This window comes from Salmo salar, chromosome 02 (genome assembly GCF_965601325.2).
Source record: "Salmo salar chromosome 02, fSalSal1, whole genome shotgun sequence".
NCBI lineage: Eukaryota > Metazoa > Chordata > Actinopteri > Salmoniformes > Salmonidae > Salmo > Salmo salar.
Window position 1 is genome coordinate 21,411,561 of NC_138292.1, and position 23,750 is coordinate 21,435,310.

Genomic DNA, 23,750 nt, shown 5'->3' on the forward strand with positions numbered 1-23,750 from the left:
TTACAGTAATACCTACCTACCACACCATATCACACCTCAGCAATATACAATATCCCTAATCATTATTTGCTTTTAAATACATAAGGGAGGAAAAAGTATAGGCCTCAGACTAGTGTAGTGTATCTGTCCAAAGTTTGTAACAATGCCAAGTGCATGTTTACATGAGTCATCCATTTTGTGGATACTTTTGACAAAGACACAAACACACAACCACTTATTGTCACTCGATCTCTCCATCAATCAGCCAATCAGTCAACAGATGTATGTTGCTGGGACGGGTGAAGGAGGGGGAGAGGGGTGTGGGAGGGGAAGAGAGAGAGACAGGGGAGAGGGGGAGTGACAACTTTGACAGTCCTCCACAGTTGGCACCAAGGATCCAGGACGCTTTAGGGTGGACAGGAGAGGTCCAGAGAGAAAGAGTGAGAGAAGGATAAGGTTAGTTCTATGATAAGGAAGGAAGGAACATCAGATTCTTTCCTCCCCAAGTTCACCTTTAGAACCCTTTTCCAGGGGATTAACGAGTCTGGAGAGAGAGAGAGAAACAATATGACAAGAAAAGGAACATGAAAGAAATCGTCATTAAACGCACTTGAAGTTATCTCTTCCTTCTTGCACCTCTCTCTAATTTAATCTTAAACCCACTCCAAGTTCCCCCAAGGGACTTCTCTCTCTGTTTCAGTAAGTATTGTCTTTCATTCTAACTCATTTACTCTCCCTCCCTCTCTCTCTCTGTCTTCCTCTCTATTTCCCTTCCTCGCTCTCTTTCTCTCTCTCTTTTTGCATCTCAGTGCCCTACTGTGTGATATGAGGACTCATCAGTATCCTACTGTATGGGTAGCGCTCTAATCTAGTTTGTATATAACTGTGTGTGTATGATTGTGTGTTAATGAACACCAGCTCAGTGATTTTGTGTAAATAATCTCAGTCACCCGGTGGGTGTCCACTTTCATGCTGTTCAGGCTTTCCCAATTTGTCTTATGGGTGGCCAGCGGCATAGTCAATATAGTCAATAAATGGTGTGTGAATTAGTGGTAATAACCTCTGTCTCTCTCCCATGGTTCTCTGTGTGTAGATAAAAGCATCTATTTCTCTGTGGCAGTTTTCGCTTTATTTCACTTTTAAATCTGTGCATCCAGCCATCAGAGCACGGTCCTCTGCATAGCTGTGTCCTCTGTGATAGGTGTTGTGGCTTTTTATGTGTCCATTATAATAAGTGTCCCCTGTGCACTCACTGTTTAGCATCTGGGTATCTGTCACTGCCTCTGTCTCTGTCACTCATATGGCCTAACTCACCCTGTCTCTCTCTTCTCCTCGCCTCTCCCCCTTTTCCTCTGTCGTTCTAAATGCTTCCTACTGTCTCTTCCTCTTTCTTTCTCGTTATATCCACAGTGTGTGTGTCCCTCCTCTCTTTCTGTGATTGTGGCAGTCTGCCGTGAGAGGCTTGGTCTAGTCAATGTCGATGTTGTCTCTCTACTACTGTCCACTCTATCCTGTGGGTGTCAGATAGTGTCTCTCTACTACTGTCCACTCTATCCTGTGTGTGTCAGATAGTGTCTCTCTACTACTGTCCACTCTATCCTGTGTGTGTCAGATAGTGTCTCTCTACTACTGTCCACTCTATCCTGTGTGTGTCAGATAGTGTCTCTCTACTACTGTCCACTCTATCCTGTGGGTGTCAGATAGTGTCTCTACTACTGTCCACTCTATCCTGTGTGTGTCAGATAGTGTCTCTCTACTACTGTCCACTCTATCCTGTGTGTGTCAGATAGTGTCTCTCTACTACTGTCCACTCTATTCTGTGTGTGTCAGATAGTGTCTCTACTACTGTCCACTCTATCCTGTGTGTCAGATAGTGTCTCTACTACTGTCCACTCTATCCTGTGTGTCAGATAGTGTCTCTACTACTGTCCACTCTATCCTGTGTGTCAGATAGTGTCTCTCTACTACTGTCCACTCTATCCTGTGTGTCAGATAGTGTCTCTCTACTACTGTCCACTCTATCCTGTGTGTCAGATAGTGTCTCTCTACTACTGTCCACTCTATCCTGTGTGTCAGATAGTGTCTCTACTACTGTCCACTCTATCCTGTGTGTGTCAGTGTGTCTCTCTACTACTGTCCACTCTATCCTGTGTGTGTCAGATAGTGTCTCTCTACTACTGTCCACTCTATCCTGTGTGTGTCAGTGTCTCTCTACTACTGTCCACTCTATCCTGTGTGTGTCAGTGTGTCTCTCTACTACTGTCCACTCTATCCTGTGTGTCAGATAGTGTCTCTACTACTGTCCACTCTATCCTGTGTGTGTCAGATAGTGTCTCTCTACTACTGTCCACTCTATCCTGTGTGTGTCAGATAGTGTCTCTCTACTACTGTCCACTCTATCCTGTGTGTCAGATAGTGTCTCTACTACTGTCCACTCTATCCTGTGTGTGTCAGATAGTGTCTCTACTACTGTCCACTCTATCCTGTGTGTGTCAGATAGTGTCTCTCTACTACTGTCCACTCTATCCTGTGTGTGTCAGTGTCTCTCTACTACTGTCCACTCTATCCTGTGGGTGTCAGATAGTGTCTCTACTACTGTCCACTCTATCCTGTGTGTGTCAGATAGTTTGTGTCTCTCTACTACTGTCCACTCTATCCTGTGGGTGTCAGATAGTGTCTCTACTACTGTCCACTCTATCCTGTGTGTGTCAGATAGTTTGTGTCTCTCTACTACTGTCCACTCTATAACTCTCTCTTCTGTCTACTGCTCTGGTCTGTGTGTCTTGTACTCAGTGTCAGTATATTTTTCTCAAGGGATAAACCAAAGCATTGACCTCCCCTGTTCCATCTCTCCCCTATCTGTTGTTCTCTGCTTTCCACACAGAGAGAGACAGAATCAGAAGAGTCCATTCCTCCTGATTCCCACCCAAGTGGGAATAAAAACAGGATTCCACTCTTTCTTTCTGTTCCTCCTCTCATCCCTCGTTCCCCTCCTCCTCTCCGTCATGACGTTGCTGGCCTCTGAGAGGTCGCTTCTCATCCGGAACAAATTCCGCTCAGGTGAGGATCTGGCTGGGCCGGTTGGGGTGGGGCTGCATCAGGCCGGTTGGGGTGGGGCTGCATCAGGCCGGTTGGGGTGGGGCTGGATCAGGCCGGTTGGGGTGGGGCTGGATCAGGCCAGGCCGGTTGGGGTGGGGCTGGATCAGGCCGGTTGGTGTGGGGCTGGATCAGGCCAGGCCGGTTGGGGTGGGGCTGGATCAGGCCAGGCCGGTTGGTGTGGGGCTGGATCAGGCCAGGCCGGTTGGGGTGGGGCTGGATCAGGCCAGGCCGGTTGGGGTGGGGCTGGATCAGGCCAGGCCGGTTGGGGTGGGGCTGGATCAGGCCAGGCCGGTTGGGGTGGGGCTGGATCAGGCCAGGCCGGTTGGTGTGGGGCTGGATCAGGCCAGGCCGGTTGGTGTGGGGCTGGATCAGGCCAGGCCGGTTGGGGTGGGGCTGGATCAGGCCAGGCCGGTTGGGGTGGGGCTGGATCAGGCCAGGCCGGTTGGGGTGGGGCTGGATCAGGCCAGGCCGGTTGGTGTGGGGCTGGATCAGGCCAGGCCGGTTGGGGTGGGGCTGCATCAGGCCGGTTGGTGTGGGACTGGATCAGGCCAGGCCGGTTGGGGTGGGGCTGGCAGGGAGGAATTAGGTCTGGGGTGTGGGACTAAGTTGCCCTTAGGCTGATCTTGGGTCATAGTGCTGTCTGTATTATGTCATAAAGTGTCACTCAGCCTCTTCTCTCGCTGTCAGCCAAGCCCATGGCTATGGTAACTAGTAATGATTGATTGCTATATCATTAGCATAGAAGTTGTTCCGGTATGATTGTGGAGGATATTGGCAGATAAGTCTAGTCTTGGTTATATTAATCATGAGGGTGATTAATCAGGTAAACATATTGATCGTTGTACATCTATTTATTGATTGAAACCACAGAGCTCTCCTGAATAGCAGTGTTGACCACAAATCTTTTCAGCTAGCTATTTTTTAATCTGTCATGAGAGACAAGAGGCATATAGCTACTGCCACATTGTTCCTGTCTCCATTTCAAACTATAACGATGTGAAGTTCTGTTTGTTTACACCGAGGGCTCAGTACACAGTGAACTAAAAACTCTTAGGCAAATTCAAACACATAACTAATTAAATAAGACAGCATTAGAGTTACAGTTATAAGATTGGAAAATGTTTGGATGACATTATACAGATGCCGTATCTTAATTTGATTATCCTGTAGTTGCAGGTTTAAAAAGTCTTCTAAAGTTTGCAATTTCCACATAAAAATGTCTGACATGATTTGCCTCACAAAAAATGTATCAACCTCTACAAATTATAATCCACAACAACAGTTCAATTTTCTGTTGCTGCAGGATTATTTTCCTGCTGTTGCAAACTGGTACAAATTAAGATCCTACATCTGTAGCAAGAAATGTGTACAGCTACTGAATCCTTTTGCAAGTTGGATTTCTTTGTTTTGTGTTAGGTCCATCAGCCATAGGTTACTGTCCTTTAACTAGCAGCAGTTGTGTTCTAGAAATGGAATGTGCCCCTTAAAAATGGCCGCCGCTGTTGTTATCAGTCTACTGCTGTCATAAAGAGGCTTGGTAGGGACAGGAAATTAGGTCATAGAGACATTCCTGCTGTTGTTTTTTCCACCAGCTGTTCATTACCAGGCCTGTCTTGGGCAGCTGGAGGTTCAGATTAGATTTGATGAGGTTATTTATTTATTTAAATACCAGGAAGTGTCTTGAGGTTTCCAGATTGGATTCATTAGAAGAGACATTTAAATGAGTTAGACTGGCTAACTAAGTATCAGCTGTCCTGCTGCTTTGAACCCACTATCTCTTCAGCTATGGAGAAAATGGTTGTTGGCTACCAATCAATACTTTTGTCAATATGTAAATGTTGTCTGATTGGTTGATGTTGAATGAATTGCCTATGGATGGAAGAATGGCAATATGGGTTGTGTAACTTGTGTTGAGGAAGATATACTACTATACCTTGAGTATGTTACCATGACTGTGGTCAAAACAGAAAAGCGGTAGGGTGTGCTGTGCCTGTGGACAGTGGTGGTGATATCCAACAATTTTATTTGATCAGTTTCTCATGGCAGGAAAATAATCCTGCAGTAACAGGAAATGTATGTTATTGTGTGGATGGTAAAAATGTGACATTTTTGTAGGGGTTGATACATTTTAAAGGCAAATTACAAACTTTAGAAGCCTTTTTAAACCTTTAATAAACTACAAATGTGCATTTCCTGTTGTGCAGAACATTTCCTGCAACAACAGGTCGATCAAATTAAGATCTTACATCTGTACTTACATCAGCGGTGAAATCATGGTAATGATAATACTGCATTTGGTAGCTGCTAAATGATCAATGATCATTGATAACCAAAAGGTTCACTCTGAGATTACTTCACATTATAGACGGTTGAGGAGACAATTATAACCTCAATCCAATCTCTGTTATCTCTCTCTGTCCATGAACGCTTGCCCAAAGCAGGAAGATAATCTCACTGAGCTAAATCCATGCACAACTTCAGTCATTTACACTGTCACCTTCCTGCTCTTATCTGTCATCAAGATTCTGGCTTCATTTGTTTCTACTCAGTTACAGATTGTTAATTGTTAACGGTAAACTAAATTGACCTACCATCTGTCCAGGGCTTATAAATGGTTTATAAGTAGTCAATCAACTCTTCTGGGTACCTTTTAAATGATGATTTCATGTGTTAGTTCCCTGGAGCGGGCCAGGGTCTATGTCTGTAACTTTAGTTGGGTCCTGTATACAAATCTGGTCAAATTTCACCTCTGAGTCCAATCAATTAGTCCACCTCACAACCGATTACACATACAGTACCATGACCGAGTCAGCATGGAGGCCTATGTGAGTCAATCAGAGTACCCAGTCCAATACAGTACCATGACCGAGTCAGCATGGAGGCCTATGTGAGTCAATCAGAGTACCCAGTCCAATACAGTACCATGACCGAGTCAGCATGGAGGCCTATGTGAGTCAATCAGAGTACCCAGTCCAATACAGTACCATGACCGAGTCAGCAAGGAGGCCTATGTGAGTCAATCAGAGTACCCAGTCCAATACAGTACCATGACCGAGTCAGCATGGAGGCCTATGTGAGTCAATCAGAGTACCCAGTCCAATACAGTACCATGACCGAGTCAGCATGGAGGCCTATGTGAGTCAATCAGAGTACCCAGTCCAATACGGTACCAAGAGGTAGCTGTTACCAGGCTAAGAGGTAGGTGTTACCAGGCTAAGAGGTAGCAGTTACCAGGCTACGAGGTAGGTGTTACCAGGCTAAGAGGTAGCAGTTACCAGGCTAAGAGGTAGCAGTTACCAGGCTACGAGGTAGGTGTTACCAGGCTAAGAGGTAGGTGTTACCAGGCTAAGAGGTAGCAGTTACCAGGCTACGAGGTAGATAGTACCAGGCTAAGAGGTAGCAGTTACCAGGCTACGAGGTAGGGGTTACCAGGCTACGAGGTAGGTAGTACCAGGCTAAGAGGTAGCAGTTACCAGGCTACGAGGTAGGTAGTACCAGGCTAAGAGGTAGCAGTTACCAGGCTACGAGGTAGAAGTTACCCGGCTACGAGGTAGGTAGTACCAGGCTAAGAGGTAGCAATACCAGGCTAAGAGGTAGGTGGTACCAGGCTAAGAGGTAGCAGTTACCAGGCTACGAGGTAGAAGTTACCAGGCTACGAGGTAGGTAGTATCAGGCTAAGAGGTAGAAGTTACCAGGCTACGAGGTAGGTAGTACCAGGCTAAGAGGTATCAGTTACCAGGCTACGAGGTAGAATTTACCAGGCTACGAGTTAGTTAGTACCAGGCTAAGAGGTAGAAGTTACCAGGCTACGAGGTAGAAGTTACCAGGCTACGAGGTAGGTAGTACCAGGCTACGAGGTAGGTAGTACCAGGCTAAGAGGTAGCAGTTACCAGGCTAAGAGGTAGCAGTTACCAGGCTACGAGGTAGGTGTTTCCAGGCTAAGAGGTAGGTATTGCTGTAGAACCAGGCTAAGTGGTGTTTTTACTGAAGTAATGTAATGGGGTCTCTTTTCGAGTGGCGGTCGGGTGACAGAAAATAGGGGAGGAAGAATTTACTTAGCGTGCATGACAGTGATGAAGGGAGGGAGGCAGAGAGTTCTGGAGAGAGAGGGACAGCTGAAGGGGGGATGGGGTGACAGAAATAGACATACTGACGGATAAATAGTTACAGCCCCCCCAAACCCTTCTCATCCTGCTGTCCCCTCCCTCCATCCCTCCCTCCATTTCTCTCAGATCTCAAAACTCAGCACTGGAATGCATTGTGGGAAACATCCCCAAACCTATCAGCCCCTCCCCCAATGAACCTCTTAGTGTGAAGATGTGTGTTCAGTGTATGTGTGTGTGTGGATGGAGTGGGTGTCTGTGTGCAGAGATTGCTCAGTCACATGTTACTATACTATTACAGAGGGATATTGTACTACAGAACATAGGACAGTACCTTTTACCCATAGTTACCTTGCAGGTTATTCCAGGTATTCTCATACATCTAATTCACCACCTCTCTACTGCTTGTCTTTCAGTCTTGCAGTTGAGGATTCAGAACCGAAGGCAAAATGAAATCGACTCTGGTGAGTGGAGTCACTGTTAATGTTTACTGACAGGGTTGGGTGTTCTCTCTACTTTATACTACCTTCTAATGACTTCTCTCTCTCTCTCTCTCTCTCTCTCTCTCTCTCTCTCTCTCTCTCTCTCTCTCTCTAGGGTTGAAAACTACCTGTTCCTCTCGCAAAGGAGAGAAAGACCAGAGTAAAGCTCTGGTGAGTAGCTCACTGTTTCTCTCAACCTAAAGAAGAGACTTGATGTCTCACTGTAAAGAAGAGACTGGTTGTCATTTAAATGAATTGAATCGAAATGGAACTGACCCCAAAACGGGTTTGCTGGTTTGACCTGCTATCTCCCAATGCAGCGTCTAACTGACGATGGCGCCACTCAGAAGTCGCCCCTTTGTGGTCTGAACATTAAAACTGCACAAGGTGATGATGCCCCGTCTGTCTGTCCACTGTATTCCTGCTGTCTGTTGTCTGACTCATTTAGTATGCTCCCAACGAAGCATAACACTCCTCATCACCTACCTCTGTTTCTGTCATCTGTCTTTCTCTTCCCCTCTAACTACCTCTCTCTCTCTCTCTCTCTCTCTCTCTCTCTCTCTCTCTCTCTCTCACTACCTCTCTCTCTCAGTGTTTCTCTCTCTCTGTCTCAATCCATTTTCTCTTATCTACTCTAATTCCTCCACTCCTCTTTACCTGTAAAGTGATGAGGAAATGAAGGTTCAGAGCCCTATGATGGAATTGGTATTCCATTAGCTGTCAATCACACCTAGATGTGAACCATGTTGCTCTCCATTACAGGCAGGTTTCATTGGATTAAACCTGTCAGCCAAGCAATGATGGACAGAACACAAAACCCCACCCATCCAGGGGTGGAGAACTGTCGTTTTCTCAACCACTCACATCTCTCTCACCCTCCTCTCCTCCTCTGTACCCTCTCATCTCTCTTCTACTATCCTCCTCTCTCTTTTCTTGTCCTCCTCTCTCTTCTTCTCTCTATCCTGTCCTCCTCTCTCTTCTACTCTCTATCCTCTCCTCCTCTCTTCTCATCTTTATCCTCTCCTCCTCTCTCTTCTCTTTTCTATCCTCTCATCCCCTCTTCTCTTCTCTTCTCTTCTATTCTCTTCTCTTCTCTTCTCTCCTCTTCTCTTCTCCTCTTCTCCTCTCTTTTCTTATCTCTATCTTCTCCTCCTCTCTCTTCTCCTCTCTATCCTCTCTCTTATTCTATCCTGTCCTCCTCTCTCCTCTACTCTCTATCCTGTCCTCCTCTCTCTTCTCCTCTCTACCTTCTTCTCCTCTCTATCCTCTCCTCCTCTCTCTTATTCTATCCTGTCCTCCTCTCTCCTCTACTCTCTATCCTGTCCTCCTCTCTCTTCTACTCTCTATCCTCTCCTCCTCTCTCTTCTACTCTCTATCTTATCCTCACCTCACTTTTCCTCTGTACACTCTCCCTCTCTTTTCTCCTGTCAGCTTCTCCCTTCTCCTCTATATCCTGTCCTCTTCTCTCTTCTACTCTCTATCCTCTCTCCCTCTTCTTCTCTGTAACCTTTCCTCTTGTATTTATCTCATTGTCCATTGTGATTAAAATACCACTATTATTGTTGCATTTCTGGTTGTGTTGTTGTTGTTATTTATGTGTCTCCAGGGGTATGTGGTTCCTTTAAGGCAGACGTTTTGTGTACCCTTGCTGTGTTGAACTGGGATTGAGTGCCCACAGCAACACAGTTATGCATACACAAACACAAATCTGCTCTCAACTCCTGTTACTTCTCTCTCTAACAGACAGGAGTGTGTTGCTTCTCTCTCTAATAGACAGGAGTGTGTTACTTCTCTCTCTAACAGACAGGAGTGTGTTGCTTCTCTCTCTAACAGACAGGAGTGTGTTGCTTCTCTCTCTAATAGACAGGAGTGTGTTACTTCTCTCTCTAACAGACAGGAGTGTGTTGCTTCTCTCTCTAACAGGCAGGAGTGTGTTGCTTCTCTCTCTAATAGACAGGAGTGTGTTGCTTCTCTCTCTAATAGACAGGAGTGTGTTGCTTCTCTCTCTAATAGACAGGAGTGTGTTACTTCTCTCTCTAACAGACAGGAGTGTGTTGCTTCTCTCTCTAACAGGCAGGAGTGTGTTGCTTCTCTCTCTAATAGACAGGAGTGTGTTGCTTCTCTCTCTAATAGACAGGAGTGTGTTACTTCTCTCTCTAACAGACAGGAGTGTGTTGCTTCTCTCTCTAACAGGCAGGAGTGTGTTGCTTCTCTCTCTAATAGACAGGAGTGTGTTGCTTCTCTCTCTAATAGACAGGAGTGTGTTGCTTCTCTCTCTAACAGACAGGAGTGTGTTGCTTCTCTCTCTAATAGACAGGAGTGTGTTGCTTCTCTCTCTAATAGACAGGAGTGTGTTGCTTCTCTCTCTAACAGACAGGAGTGTGTTGCTTCTCTCTCTAATAGACAGGAGTGTGTTGCTTCTCTCTCTAATAGACAGGAGTGTGTTGCTTCTCTCTTTAATAGACAGGAGTGTGTGTGGGGCCGGAAGGCAGAAGAAGGCTCGGCTGGCTAACAACCTTGGAGAGAAGGTCCAGCATCGGCCCGGACCTCTGGACCTCCTGCACAAACACATACTGCCTCCGGAGAACCGTGAGTTAACGCACACGCACACGCACACGCACACATGCACGAAAGAAATATAGACATTTTCAAACAGTCCAGATGTCATTACTAATTAACCTATTCTTCCTCCCCCTCTTCCCTTAGGCCCTGTCTCCTTCCCTCCCTCCTCAGATGTCTTCCAAGATGACATCTCTTCCTGCTCTTCCTCCTTGTCCCCCGAGCAACTCGGGGTCCTTCAATCACCAGCCCTCTCCTCGTCGCCGGGGTTCTCAGACGACCAATCACTGAGTGACCTGTCGCCTGGGGTCTTGCCCCTTACCCACAGTCCCGCCCATGTTCAGGTGAGATTACCTTCCCCTAAATCCTAACCTCAACCATTAAATGAGATTACCTTCCCCTAAATTCTAACCTCAACCATCAGGTGAGATTACCTTCCCCTAAATCCTAACCTCAACCATCAGGTGAGATTACCTTCCCCTAAATCCTAACCTCAACCATTAAATGAGATTACCTTCCCCTAAATCCTAACCTCAACCATCAGGTGAGATTACCTTCCCCTAAATCCTAACCTCAACCATCAAATGAGATTACCTTCCCCTAAATCCTAACCTCAACCATCAGGTGAGATTACCTTCCCCTAAATCCTAACCTCAACCATCAGGTGAGATTACCTTCCCCTAAATCCTAACCTCAACCATCAGGTGAGATTACCTTCCCCTAAATCCTAACCTCAACCATCAAGTGAGATTACCTTTCCCTAAATCCTAACCTCAACCATCAGGTGAGATTACCTTTCCCTAAATCCTAACCTCAACCATCAACACGGGAAACACAAAACTGACTTTAGAACTGCAAGTAATGTTTGGACTACAGCATTTGCTATTACCTGTTTATATTTCTGTCCTGCTTTCCTGCAGTCTATCTTGGCGTTGCTCCCAGCAACCGAGGGCATCAGCCAGCCAATGAGCATGACCGTGGGCGACTCCAACTCCATGGCAACGACCGGGAGACCAAAGGGGATGTATCTGACCTCCCATGCCACGCCCCTGCTGCCAAAGGTACTGGAACAGGGCTACTCAGAAATAGACCAAACACACATCCAGAACAATGTGTAAATGCATCTGTAAAAATCATGAAAGAAATTAAGAATGAATTGATTGAAGCATTAACAATGGATTGATTGATTTATTGATTGATTGGTGGTGAAGTCAATCAAAAATAATCCCATGCATATACAGTATTACAGTATTACAGTATTACGGTATTACAGTATTACAGTATTACAGATGTTAATGCATTGTCTGCATAGAGAGACAGACATGTTTTGACTGTGAGGGTCAGATACAGTATATCAGTAGGCACTCTTCTTCTCCCGGTGTCTACTGATAGGTATTCAACCACATAGCATAATGTACACACACTCTGGTGTTACGCATTCATTAGTGTCGACAGTCACTCCCAACAGAACTATGCCCTATGGATTAAGACACCCTTCCCATGCACACACACACAAACACACACCTGCTAGATGTCACAGCTGACTGGACACACTGTCAGTTGTCACGGTTTCACACATGCGTTTAATGCCAGGATTCAGCTAGGATACTGACTGTTCAACCATTACAACCTGAAAGGATCACATATGTCACATGACATATTGTATACATCCTGCTGTTAACTCTGCCTTAAGAACTCATAACGTGGTAGTACTTTCAGAACTGATCTGACCTCTCTCAGGTTACACTGTTTATGGATTTTGACAATGCTTGAATAATATATTTCTAATAAAAATATGGGACATGAGAAATATTACTTTGATTCATTCTCTGTCTCCCCCTCCCCATCCCCTCCCTCCTCTCCCTCTTCCTTTCTCAGACAGCCCAGCCTCTCACACCTCCCTCCCTGACTTCCTCTCGCCCCCCCCGCCCGCGGAAACCCCGGGATTCACAGCCCAAGATGAGGAAACTGAAATACCACCAGTACATTCCCCCCGACCAGAGATGCACGGCCGGGACTGCCGGTAATAGTCTTTATACTTTCAAAAACAGGATTATCTTTTATGTATATTTTACCTTTCATACAATACTTGCAGCCCAATGTACTTTACATGACAAATGTTGTCAAAATGAGTCCACTAAATAGCAGGGAAGTTGATCATTATTAACATTGTGCTCAGGGGGAGGGGCCAGTCAGAGGAACCCCACCCCGGCCCAGCTCTTAGACCCCGCCTACTCCAGCCTCCTGCAGCAACAGCAGGTGTTCCTCCAGCTGCAGATCCTCCAGAACCAACAACAACAGCAGAACCAGCAGCAACAGGACCAGCAGCAACAGCAGCAGCTCACCGTCACACCCAGGTAGGTACCACTACATACACCACACCAAACCTCCCTCCCCCTGGGCCTTCTCACAAGAACTGTGGTTTCATTCAGATGTTATACGGTTCATCAGACCATTTAACGTTGGTTAGTCATTACATGTGCGCTGGCAACTAGCATGAATGTTTTGTTTTTATCAAAGCGGAGACACCAACCAAATGGTGAGGTTCTCTGGAGCCATGCACCAGGACCCTCAGCCTGTATCCAAGGCAACAAACCACACCTCTGTGGACACAAGTCCCTCCAACAAGTCTGAGCTCCTCTCATCTAACCTGGTCGACCTCACGGTAATATGGGCAGGACAATAACTTGAACATTTGAATGTTTATAGCACTTCTCACTTCCTATTTATCTGTACCTCCTCTTCATTCTTTTGTCCTTGCTTGCTTCTCTTCATTCTCTGACCTCTTTCTCTCATCCCTCTCTATTTGCTGTCCCTGACCCTCTCCTCTGTCACACTCCGTCCTCCTTCTCTCCCAGGTGTCTGAGTTGCGACAGCAGCTGCGTAAGCGAGGTCTTCCTGTCTCCGGCACCAAGCCCGCCCTCCTCCAGAGGCTCCGCCCTTTCCAGCTGCCCCAACTGTGCTTGACCCCTGTGCCCCTCTGCCAGCTGGGTACCAGCCTGGAACCCCTTACCCCCACCTCCTTGCTCACCCCCAGCCACTACCCCAGCTCCAGCACAAGCTCTGGAACTGATTCCCCCACCAACAGCCCTAACCATCAGGTCTACATCCAGTCCACTGGAATTCTGAGCGGGGTTCCAAACGGAATTGTTAATGACATTCCAAATGGTCATACCAATGGAATTCCCAATGGAATAGGGGTCAGTGTGGTGGGGGAGCAGTGTGGCTTCCTGGCCCCTCTGTTAACCCCATCGTCGACGCCCCACCCCGGTCTCCCCCCATGCTCCTCTTCGCCACTGTCGACTGGCGCCTCCTGGCGGTCGGAAGAGGAGCAGCAGGAGCTGAGCCTGGAGCTGGAGATGAGGGAGAGGATGAGGAGCAGGCCCAGGGAGAGGCTATCTCCTCCTCTGTCTCTATCCTGTGGGGGTTCCCTCCATCCCTTCCTGCAACAGGATCCAGGATGGCCCAGAGGGACACCAGAGAGGGAAGGACAGACAGAGATCCTGTTCACACAGGTAAACTAACACGCCTGACTCAGACAGATACACCATAGTCTCTCCTATACCTGACTCAGACAGACAGACAGACAGACCAGTCTCTCCTATACCTGACTCAGACAGACAGATACACCATAGTCTCTCCTATACCTGACTCAGACAGACAGATACACCATAGTCTCTCCTATACCTGACTCAGACAGACAGATACACCATAGTCTCTCCTATACCTGACTCAGACAGACAGACAGACCAGTCTCTCCTATACCTGACTCAGACAGACAGATACATCATAGTCTCTCCTATACCTGACTCAGACAGACAGATACACTATAGTCTCTCCTATACCTGACTCAGACAGACAGATACACCATAGTCTCTCCTATACCTGACTCAGACAGACAGATACACCATAGTCTCTCCTATACCTGACTCAGACAGACAGATACACCATAGTCTCTCCTATACCTGACTCAGACAGACAGATACACCATAGTCTCTCCTATACCTGACTCAGACAGACAGATACACCATAGTCGCTCCTATACCTGACTCAGACAGACAGATACACCATAGTCTCTCCTATACCTGACTCAGACAGACAGATACACCATAGTCTCTCCTATACCTGACTCAGACAGACAGATACACCATAGTCTCTCCTATACCTGACTCAGACAGACAGATACACCATAGTCTCTCCTATACCTGACTCAGACAGACAGATACATCATAGTCTCTCCTATACCTGACTCAGACAGACAGATACACCATAGTCTCTCCTATACTTGACTCAGACAGACAGATACATCATAGTCTCTCCTATACCTGACTCAGACAGACAGATACACCATAGTCTCTCCTATACCTGACTCAGACAGACAGATACATCATAGTCTCTCCTATACCTGACTCAGACAGACAGATACATCATAGTCTCTCCTATACTTGACTCATCTCTCCCCAACAAACTTCACACAGGTACACAACTATATCATCCACAAGATTTAGCTGAGACAGTGCAACACATCACTGTGATTTTATCTTACCATTTACAATATTCACAATTAAATACTGTATAGCTTCGTACAGTATGTACAATTTAACTTCCACTGTCCAATCAGGTGTTCTGCTGCCAGCCGTGGGACGTGATTGGCCAGGACTTTGAGCTGCCTATGCAGATCACAGCCAGTCCCATTCAAGCCCCACCCAGCGTCTGCAGTCTGGAGGAGGAGCTGCAGGAGGCCATTAACAGAGTACTGGTCAGTGTGTGTGTGTGTGTGTGTGTGTGTGTGTGTGTGTGTGTGTGTGTGTGTGTGTGTGTGTGTGTGTGTGTGTGTGTGTGTGTGTATGTGTGTGTGTGTGTGTGTGTGTGTGTGTGTGTGTGTGTGTGTGTGTGTGTGTGTGTGTGTGTGTGTGTGTGTATGTGTGTGTGTGTTTAAATCAAAGTCACTGCTGACATTCATTGTATTTTGTAAAAGGTGACCCTGTCAAGTAAACCCTTGGGTGATTTCCCTGTCTCTGTCCTGCCCTCCTTAGATGGACCCCAGTCAGTCAATAGAGGACATTCTGGAGGAACCTACCATCTGTGTGGGTGAGTGGATAGCTCTCTGGCCTCTTAACAATGGCACTTTATAGTTCCGTAGTCACCAAGACTGGTCATGGATAATTACAGGCTTTTGTTTGTTTGTATTGCCTTCCCCCTCTCTTCTAGACTCCCACTCCTCCTCTGTCTCAGACCTCCAATCCCCTGTCACTATCCTCCCTGGCCCCTCCCCTCCTCCCCAAACAGACCAATCCCAGCCGTTCCGTTGTCATTCAAAGGATGACAACTGTCTGTCCTCTCCTCTTTGCTCCTCCCTCCTGCTGGAGCTCCCGCCGTCGCCTTCGACGATGGTTCCCCGCCAAGCCGCCCCACCCCCTCTCCCTCCCTCCATCTGTACTTCTCCCCTGCCTCCCACTGTGACCTCACGGAAGAGGCGGGCTCAGGCAACCTTTGACCCTGCTGATTGGTTGGAGTCGCTAGCCTCTGGACTCCGCCCTCTCAGTCCTCCATCTGCCCCATTCGTTGAGACTGACTTTGGCCTCAATTCGGATCTGAACGTCAACCGAGCGTTGGATCTCATGGTGGAGCAGTGGTGAAGGTCTTAGGTGGACCGAGTGTCTGGGTGTGTGTGTGTCTGTGTGTGTGTGTGTGTGTGTGTGTGTGTGTGTGTGTGTGTGTGTGTGTGTGTGTGTGTGTGTGTGTGTGTGTGTGTGTGTGTGTGTGTGTGTGTGTGTGTGTGTGTGTGTTTGTTAGTCGGACTTCAACATACACCTCCCAACAATGGGAACAGATTTGTGAATGTCCATCCATCCATCCATCTGTCTATCCATCCATCCCCTCTGTCCACTTTGTGAGTGAGTAGTCTGTTTGAGAGAGGTGACTGCAGGTCTGTACCCCACGCAATGTCGAGAGACAGATGCTACTGCATTGGAAGAGATGAAAAAAGACTGAGTTGCATTGGTGGAACAAAAACTGGTAGAGGGAATCACACACACACACACACACACACACACACACACACACACACACACCACACACACACACACACACACACACACACACACACACACACACACACACACACACACACACACACACACACACACACACACCCCTTGGGTCCTGTTAAATAAAAAATTGTCAAATACAACAAATGAACAATGCATATTTGGAGTCACACACAATCCAACACATTGTTTACAGTGGGAAGCAAAGAAACCCAGTTGAACAGGGCCCCTACTGTTCCCCCAGCCACAGTCACTGAGTCCTAGTCATTCATAAAGGCCATTAAAGCCGGACTGGGCAGACAGACAGGGCACACAGCTTGTCCATGTCTCCAGACCTTTCCCCTAGTGCCAGACACACAGTCGGCATGTGGAGAGAGAGAGCTGGCAGACACCACACTCTGTGTGTGTGTGTGTGTGTGTGTGTGTGTGTGTGTGTGTGTGTGTGTGTGTGTGTGTGTGTGTTTGTGCACGCCTGGCTGCTTCTGTTTGTGTAGGTGTGTGTTAATACACACACACACACACACACACACACACACACACACACACACACACACACACACACACACACACACACACACACACACACACACACACACACACACACACACACATTGTATATTTATCTGAATTGTTGCAAATATACTTGTAGCTCCTTCTTTGTGTAGACTAAGTGTGCAATGTCTCTGAGTATTGATTTTGTACGGTTGATCTGTAAGAGAGAGAGAGAGAGAGGGAGAGAGAGAAGAGAGACTCCTTCACATTTTGTGCCTATTTTAATTGTGGTCTCAACACTAGTCTGTTTCTGGAATATATAACACTGTGAGGGGGTCACTAAAACCTAATGAACCATGTTCAATTCGTTGTTTGTCTTTTTTTTCTCTAAGAGAAAAAAACTGGTAAACATCCTATTAAGCCAAGAGATAAATAGCAATCACTCTGAGAGGCTTCAGCGTGTGCTACACGACCATATTACCAGAGTGTATGTTCTCATCAGTGTATGAGAACATGTGGTCACTGGTTTATGAGGACCTCCCACAGTGTTTGGAGGAAACAGCTTGGTGCTCTACACACTGTAAGGGCCACAGTCACTGTTTACACCTGTTGTTATGGAGATATAAAGGTCAAATAAAGGTTATGCGCAGGATAACAATGTCAATTAATTTCATGAAACAATTTCATGATTTTAGCTTAGATTTTTTCGGTGCTTTATCCCATACTGTAAAAACAGGTAGAATCAGGAAATAAATCTATCCCAAAGAGAGGCTGTTCTGATTGCAGGAAGTGACACAGGTGTTCCCTGAGACCACAATCTCTCTCTTGGCCAGTTGCATATCGACCCCTAGCCCCTACCCCCTAGGCACTTGAGGAGGATAGTTCTGGACAGATATAATCAATATGGTAATAGCTCCACCATTCCCCTGATAGGCTATGTGGAACTTTCCCCATATCGCTCACAGCTATCCAGCCTACTAGAAGTTGTGCCCTGGGGCGAGCGGCTAGAGGCTAGGGGTTCGTATGGGATTGGCCATATTCATTTTAAATGACCACCAGGGGTGTCCCATCAGTAAAGAGCTGAGGAGGTGAATACTGTACTTCTCCCTAACATGGATCATGATGAAGTTGTCTGTGTTTCCGGGCTATCAGTGATTGACAAGGCAGGGTCAGAACGTTCAGTATTTACACATGATGTTCTACCAGATCCAATGGTTCTGAGGTCATGACAGACTTAATTCAGCTGTTGTGATTCCGATTAGTTGTATGGCCTGTCAATTAGTGAAGTATGCGAGCACTGATTATGGCCTGGTCTGATATCAACCCACAGCCTCTGTTAGCAGTATGGCAATGGCTCCACCTAGTCTTCCAATAGGCTTAGGGGAACTTCTGCCATATTTCTTCTGCCTATCTGGTTCATGTAGATTAGGAAACCAAAGGGGTGTAGGGGCTAGGGGTTGTTTTTGGACCAGGCCGGTGTTATGTTCATTGGGAGAATACAACACAGAGTGTGCTTTCCTAACCTCCTAGCTGACTCGACACCCTTCTTAAAGACCATTGTGTGAACAACAAACTGTGATCCTACTAATGTTCCCCAGAGACATATTTATTTCTATCCATATGGCTCTGATGTTCCCCACCCAGTCTCTGAATAATAACCATTGCACTAAGTGCAATATGGTGTATGTGAAGGGCACAGCCATTGGGAAATACCAGGCCCCCATATCTCTGTCTTGTCGTTACTCTAATCAAAATGGGTCCTCACTTAAAAAGATGTTGCATAAAGCTTAGTTCATTATACGGTTTTCACTGCATCAGGGATAGCATACACAGATGTTTCGGCTTCACAGTCTTCTTCAGTGTGTAGGTACACATGTATTTGAATTCAAAACAGCATTTGTAGGGAACAACAGCTTAGCAGCAGGTGCTTCTAAGCAGAGTTACCAATCAATGTGCCAAGCTTTCATGTTGAAGCATATCACGAGCAGCTTTCATCGTAGAACTGTAGAAAACCATGTTGAATGGTGACAATGGGACAGACTGACGACCGTGATAATCACTGTGGTCAAAGACGTTCTCTGTCTGCTGCACTTAGGATGACGAGAGAGAGAAACGCGGGAGAGTAACATGCTACCTCTTGTGGATGGAGATGCTTTAGGCCTACTGTACTCTGTCTGGTCCTGGACAACCACTGTGTATGCTGGTTTTCATCTGAACCAGTCTCTTCCCCTAATCTGTGCTGATATCACCTGATTTATGTTAGGAGTGTATCACTTTCAGAGTCAGTGGAGAGGTTGGTGGGGAGAACTGTCTATGCTAGGTTATTCCAGGGAAAGCAACAGGAGACTAGGTGAGGCTATGCTGCAAATGCCTGATCCTTCTGTCTGTCTGTCTGTCTGTCTGTCTGTCTGTCTGTCTGTCTGTCTGTCTGTCTGTCTGTCTGTCTGTCTGTCTGTCTGTCTGTCTGTCTGTCTGTCTGTCTGTCTGTCTGTCTGTCTGTCTGTCTGTCTGTCTGTCTGTCTGTCTGTCTGTGTTGTGAAGGTATTTCTTTCCCCCTTTAGGCTTTCTGTAGCCAGAATGAGACAAAGAGGGATTAGACTGAGACGTTGTCATAATCGAGATCAGGAAGTACCAGAGCCAACTGTTGCCATTGTTTCAGTCAGCTCCATTCATTGGGAGTTCAATGTGTCTTCCAATGCCGATATACTTCCTGGATAATCTTCAGATTGATAACATCACTGTCTAATCTTTCTTCATCTCATTCTAGTACTGTACCAGAAAGTGTGGGGATGACCCAATATCAAACATACAATCAGTATTTAATTTAATTTATTTATTATGTAACTTATTCAGGCAAAATGTTATCAATACGTGTTCAAATTGTATTGTTAAAAAACATTACGAAATTAAAAGTCTTAATAGATTTCCCATCCACTGTCTCGTTGTCTTGTGTCTGATCAGGATGTCCCAGTAAATGTCCTTACTGGAGGTGATTTTGATGGCAAATTATTGATAAGGGAAAGAGAACATGAATTGCAACCAATGAAAGCTACATTGCTCAGAAGAAAGGAATATTAACTTAATCATTTGCTCATTCTCCATTAGTCGCAATGTTACTGCTAATACAAAAAGTTAATAACAATTCTGGACCTTTTAATGTAGCTTCCACATACACATACATTACTCCTACTAAAACTCACCCAGGTAAGTAGATCATATAAGTTTAGAGTTGATCATGAGGTTGAAGCCAAACAGAGGATTTATTTTTGTTTTTATTTTGTTAGGCCTACTAATAAATTATATTTAAAAAGCCATGAAAAATGTATGACTTCCACACAGCTTGATTGAGATCCAGAATGTTCAGTCATCAGTTAGTCATGTGAACGTAAAGTTGAAGTCGGAAGTTTACATACACTTAGGTTGGAGTCATTAAAACTCGTTTTTCCAACACTCCACAAATTTCTTGTTAACAAACTATAGTTTTGGCAAGTCGGTTAGGACATCTACTTTGTGCATGACACAAGTCATTTTTCCAACAATTGTTAACAGACAGATTATGTCACTTATAATTCACTGTATCACAATTCCAGTGGGTCAGAAGTTTACACACACTAAGTTGACTGTGCCTTTAAACAGCTTGGAAAATTCCAGAAAATGATGTCATGGCTTTAGAAGCTTCTGATAGGCTAATTGACATCATTTGAGTCAATTGGAGGTGTACCTGCGGATGGATTTCAAGGCCTACCTTCAAACTCAGTGCCTCTTTGCTTGACATCATGGGAAAATCAAAAGATATCAGCCAAGACCTCAGAAAAAACATTGTAGACCTCCACAAGTCTGGTTCATCCTTGGGAGAAATTTCCAAACTCCTGAAGGTACCATGTTCATCTGTACAAACTATTGTACCCAAGTATAAACACCATGGGACCACGCAGCCATCATACCACTCAGGAAGGAGACGTGTTCTGTCTCCTAGAGATGAACGTACTTTGGTGCGAAAAGTGCAAATCAATCCCAGAACAACAGCAAAGGACCTTGTGAAAATGCTGGAGGAAACAGGCACAAAAGTATCTATATCCACAGTAAAACGAGTCCTATATCGACATAACCTGAAAGGCTGCTCAGCAAGGAAGAAGCCACTGCTCCAAAACCGCCATAAAAAATCCAGAATACAGTTTTCAACTGCACATGGGGACAAGATCGTACTTTTTGGAGAAAAGTCCTCTGGTCTGATGAAACAAAAATAGAACTGTTTGGCCATAATGACCATCGTTATGTCTGGAGGAAAAAGGGGGAGGCTTGCAAGCCGAAGAACACCATCCCAACCGTGAAGCACTGGGGTGGCAGCATCATGTTGTGGGGGTGCTTTGCTGCAGGAGGGACTGGTGCACTTCACAAAATAGATGGCATCATGAGGATGGAAAATTATGTGGATATATTCAAGCAACATCTCAAGACCTCAGTCAGGAAGTTAAAGCTTGGTTGCAAATGGGTCTTCCAAATGGACAATGACCCCAAGCAGACTTCCAAAGTTGTGATGGCTTAAGGACAACAAAGTCAAGGTGTTGGAGTGGCCATCACAAAGCCCTGACCTCAATCCTATAGCAAATGTGTGGGCAGAACTGAAAAAGCGTGTGTGAGCAAGGAGGCCTACAAACCTGACTCAATTACACCAGCTCTGTCAGGAGGAATGGGCCAAAATTCACCCAACTTATTGTTGGAAGCTTGTGGAAGGCTACCCGAAGCGTTTGACCCAAGTTAAATAATTTAAAGGCAATGCTACCAATTGATTGTATGTAAACTTCTGACCCACTGTGAATGTGATGAAAGAAATAAAAGCTGAAATAAATCATTCTCTCTACCATTATTCTGACATTTCACATTCTTAAAATAAAGTGGTGATCCTAACTGACCTAAGACAGGGAATTCTTACTAGGATTAAATTTCAGGAATATTGAAAAACTGAGTTTAAATGTTTTTGGCTAAGGTGTATGTAAACTTCAACTGTATGTGTAAGGTAATGAACTCAACAAGGCAGCTTGCAGCTTGCAGCCTACTGCAATTAATGTCTAAGACGTGAATTACTGAAAGTAGCCTATCATCACCCTCCATGACCCCACTATGACTCCCACGAACACGTACATGTCGGTTGTTTTGCTCTAGGACGTCCACGGGCCTCACAAGACTCATCTGAAGGTCCCCCAGTACCAGCTGAAAACATTTATGGAAGTATATGGACACTGTTTAGTGCCAAAAATAAGGGGTTAAATACATGTAAAATAAACAACAAATGTTTCCTGATCTTTCTTATATCTCTCAGATATAGGACAGATGCTTCAGAACAAACTTCCTTTAGATTTTTGGGGGGGACTATCTGTTGTTCCATGTAGTGAATATGTTATTCAATGTGTTTATATGGGCTAATACCAGTAAGGCCAAATACACACTTTGATCAAATCATTTTTCTATATATATTTTTGATACGTCAAGGGGTCTAAAAATTCTACATCAAATAGCTAAATGAGCCTTAGTATGAACTTCTTAAAACATTTCTATATAGTTTAGTAGATATTCAATAATTGTATTGAAATGAAAAACCAAGCGAAAACAACAGGCAAATTAAAACTTATTTAAATTATGTTGTCTCACTAGCAGAGAATAAACTGAATTTTATACTGAAACGGTGAGTATGAAAAGTTACATAATCAGGGGTAAATCGACACCCAGAGAATATCTCATGATGATTGCTTAAAGGGAGGACGGCACCATAGCCGTGGGCAGTAGTATTATAATAATAAAAGTGATACTTTATTAATTCTCTTTAAAAAACTAATATTAGTGAACTAGGCCGTTATTATGACAGCATCCCTTAACCCAAAACATCTTCCCACGGCCGGACGACACATCATCAAACACTTGTGGTTTGAGCTGTTGTGACATTTTTGTTCAGTGTTGACAAGATGACTGCTAATCTGCTGAAGAAGTTTGTGTTCCTGGTTGATGCTTTGCCAACAAGGATCTGTTCTTGACTAGTATCAATAAAGGTTAGTTAAATAAGGTAATGAGGGGGTTTCTTAAGGAAGTAAAGATACCACATAAATATCAAGTGCATTTGTCCAGGTGACCATCTGTAACATCCTACCTGTTACTACTACAACTGAACCAGCTACTACCACACATGTACCCAGCATCATGCTCCTTGTAAGACCGGCTGTGTTCACCTGTGAGTATACTGACTGACTTGTAACAAAATACGCTTTTGACAGAGTTTAAAAATACATTCCAGTATTTTCCGGAAGTTTCGAAATATATCAGTTTGTATGGAAAGTAATATATCAGTTTGTATGGAAAGTCCAATATAAACAGAATGACACAGGTCTAGTATACAGCATCCTGTATCAGATCAAATCAAATCACATTTTATTTGTCACATGTGCCAAATACAACAGGTGTAGACCTTACAATGAAATGCTTACTTACAAGCCCTTAACCAACAATGCTTTAAGAAGTTTTAAGAATAAGTGTTAAGTAAAAAATAGAAAATAGAAAATAAAAGTAACAAATAATTAAACAGCAGCAGTAAAATAACAAGCGAGGCTATTTACAGGGGGTACCGGTACAGCGTCAATGTACGGGGGCACCGGTTAGTCGAGGTAATTGAGGTAATATGTACATGTAGGTAGAGTTAAAGTGACTATGCATAGATTATAAACAGAGAGTAGCAGCACCGTAAAAGGGGAGTCTGGGTAGCCCTATCTGAGGACGAATATTACAATTGAGAGTGTGTTGAAATGTACAAATTCACAGCGCCAACTGGTCCAAGTAAGAGAGGAAAGGCTGCCAGATTTGATCAAATCGGCGATGTAATTTACAAAATAGCCTCCAATACCCTACTCAATAAACTGGATGTTGTCTATCACAGTGCCATCCGTTTTGTCACCAAAGCCCCATATACTACCCACCACTGTGACCTGTATGCTCTCGTT

General features: G+C 45.1%; 1 protein-coding gene across 1 annotated transcript; it reads left to right on the forward strand.

The window, feature by feature from the left end:
- The first annotated feature begins 337 nt into the window (after positions 1 to 337).
- Positions 338 to 16,285, forward strand: LOC106577114 (myocardin). The gene is made up of 15 exons (XM_045699844.2): positions 338 to 678; positions 2,864 to 3,039; positions 7,598 to 7,645; positions 7,779 to 7,834; positions 7,984 to 8,050; positions 10,127 to 10,252; positions 10,370 to 10,566; positions 11,143 to 11,283; positions 12,101 to 12,245; positions 12,402 to 12,579; positions 12,743 to 12,887; positions 13,081 to 13,737; positions 14,844 to 14,981; positions 15,259 to 15,313; positions 15,434 to 16,285. Exons 2-15 carry the CDS (start codon positions 2,985 to 2,987, stop codon positions 15,859 to 15,861), a joined length of 2,436 nt encoding a protein of 811 aa, XP_045555800.2. The 5' UTR covers positions 338 to 678; positions 2,864 to 2,984; the 3' UTR covers positions 15,862 to 16,285.
- Positions 16,286 to 23,750: the final 7,465 nt, after the last annotated feature.

Coding starts and splice junctions, on each gene's coding strand:
- LOC106577114 (XM_045699844.2), top strand. CDS start 2,985: ATGACGTTGCTGGCCTCTGAGAGGTCGCTTCTCATCCGGAACAAATTC. Junction 13,738..14,843: donor CAGAGATCCTGTTCACACAG/GTAAACTAACAC, acceptor CTGTCCAATCAG/GTGTTCTGCTGCCAGCCGTG. Junction 15,314..15,433: donor GGAACCTACCATCTGTGTGG/GTGAGTGGATAG, acceptor CCTCTCTTCTAG/ACTCCCACTCCTCCTCTGTC.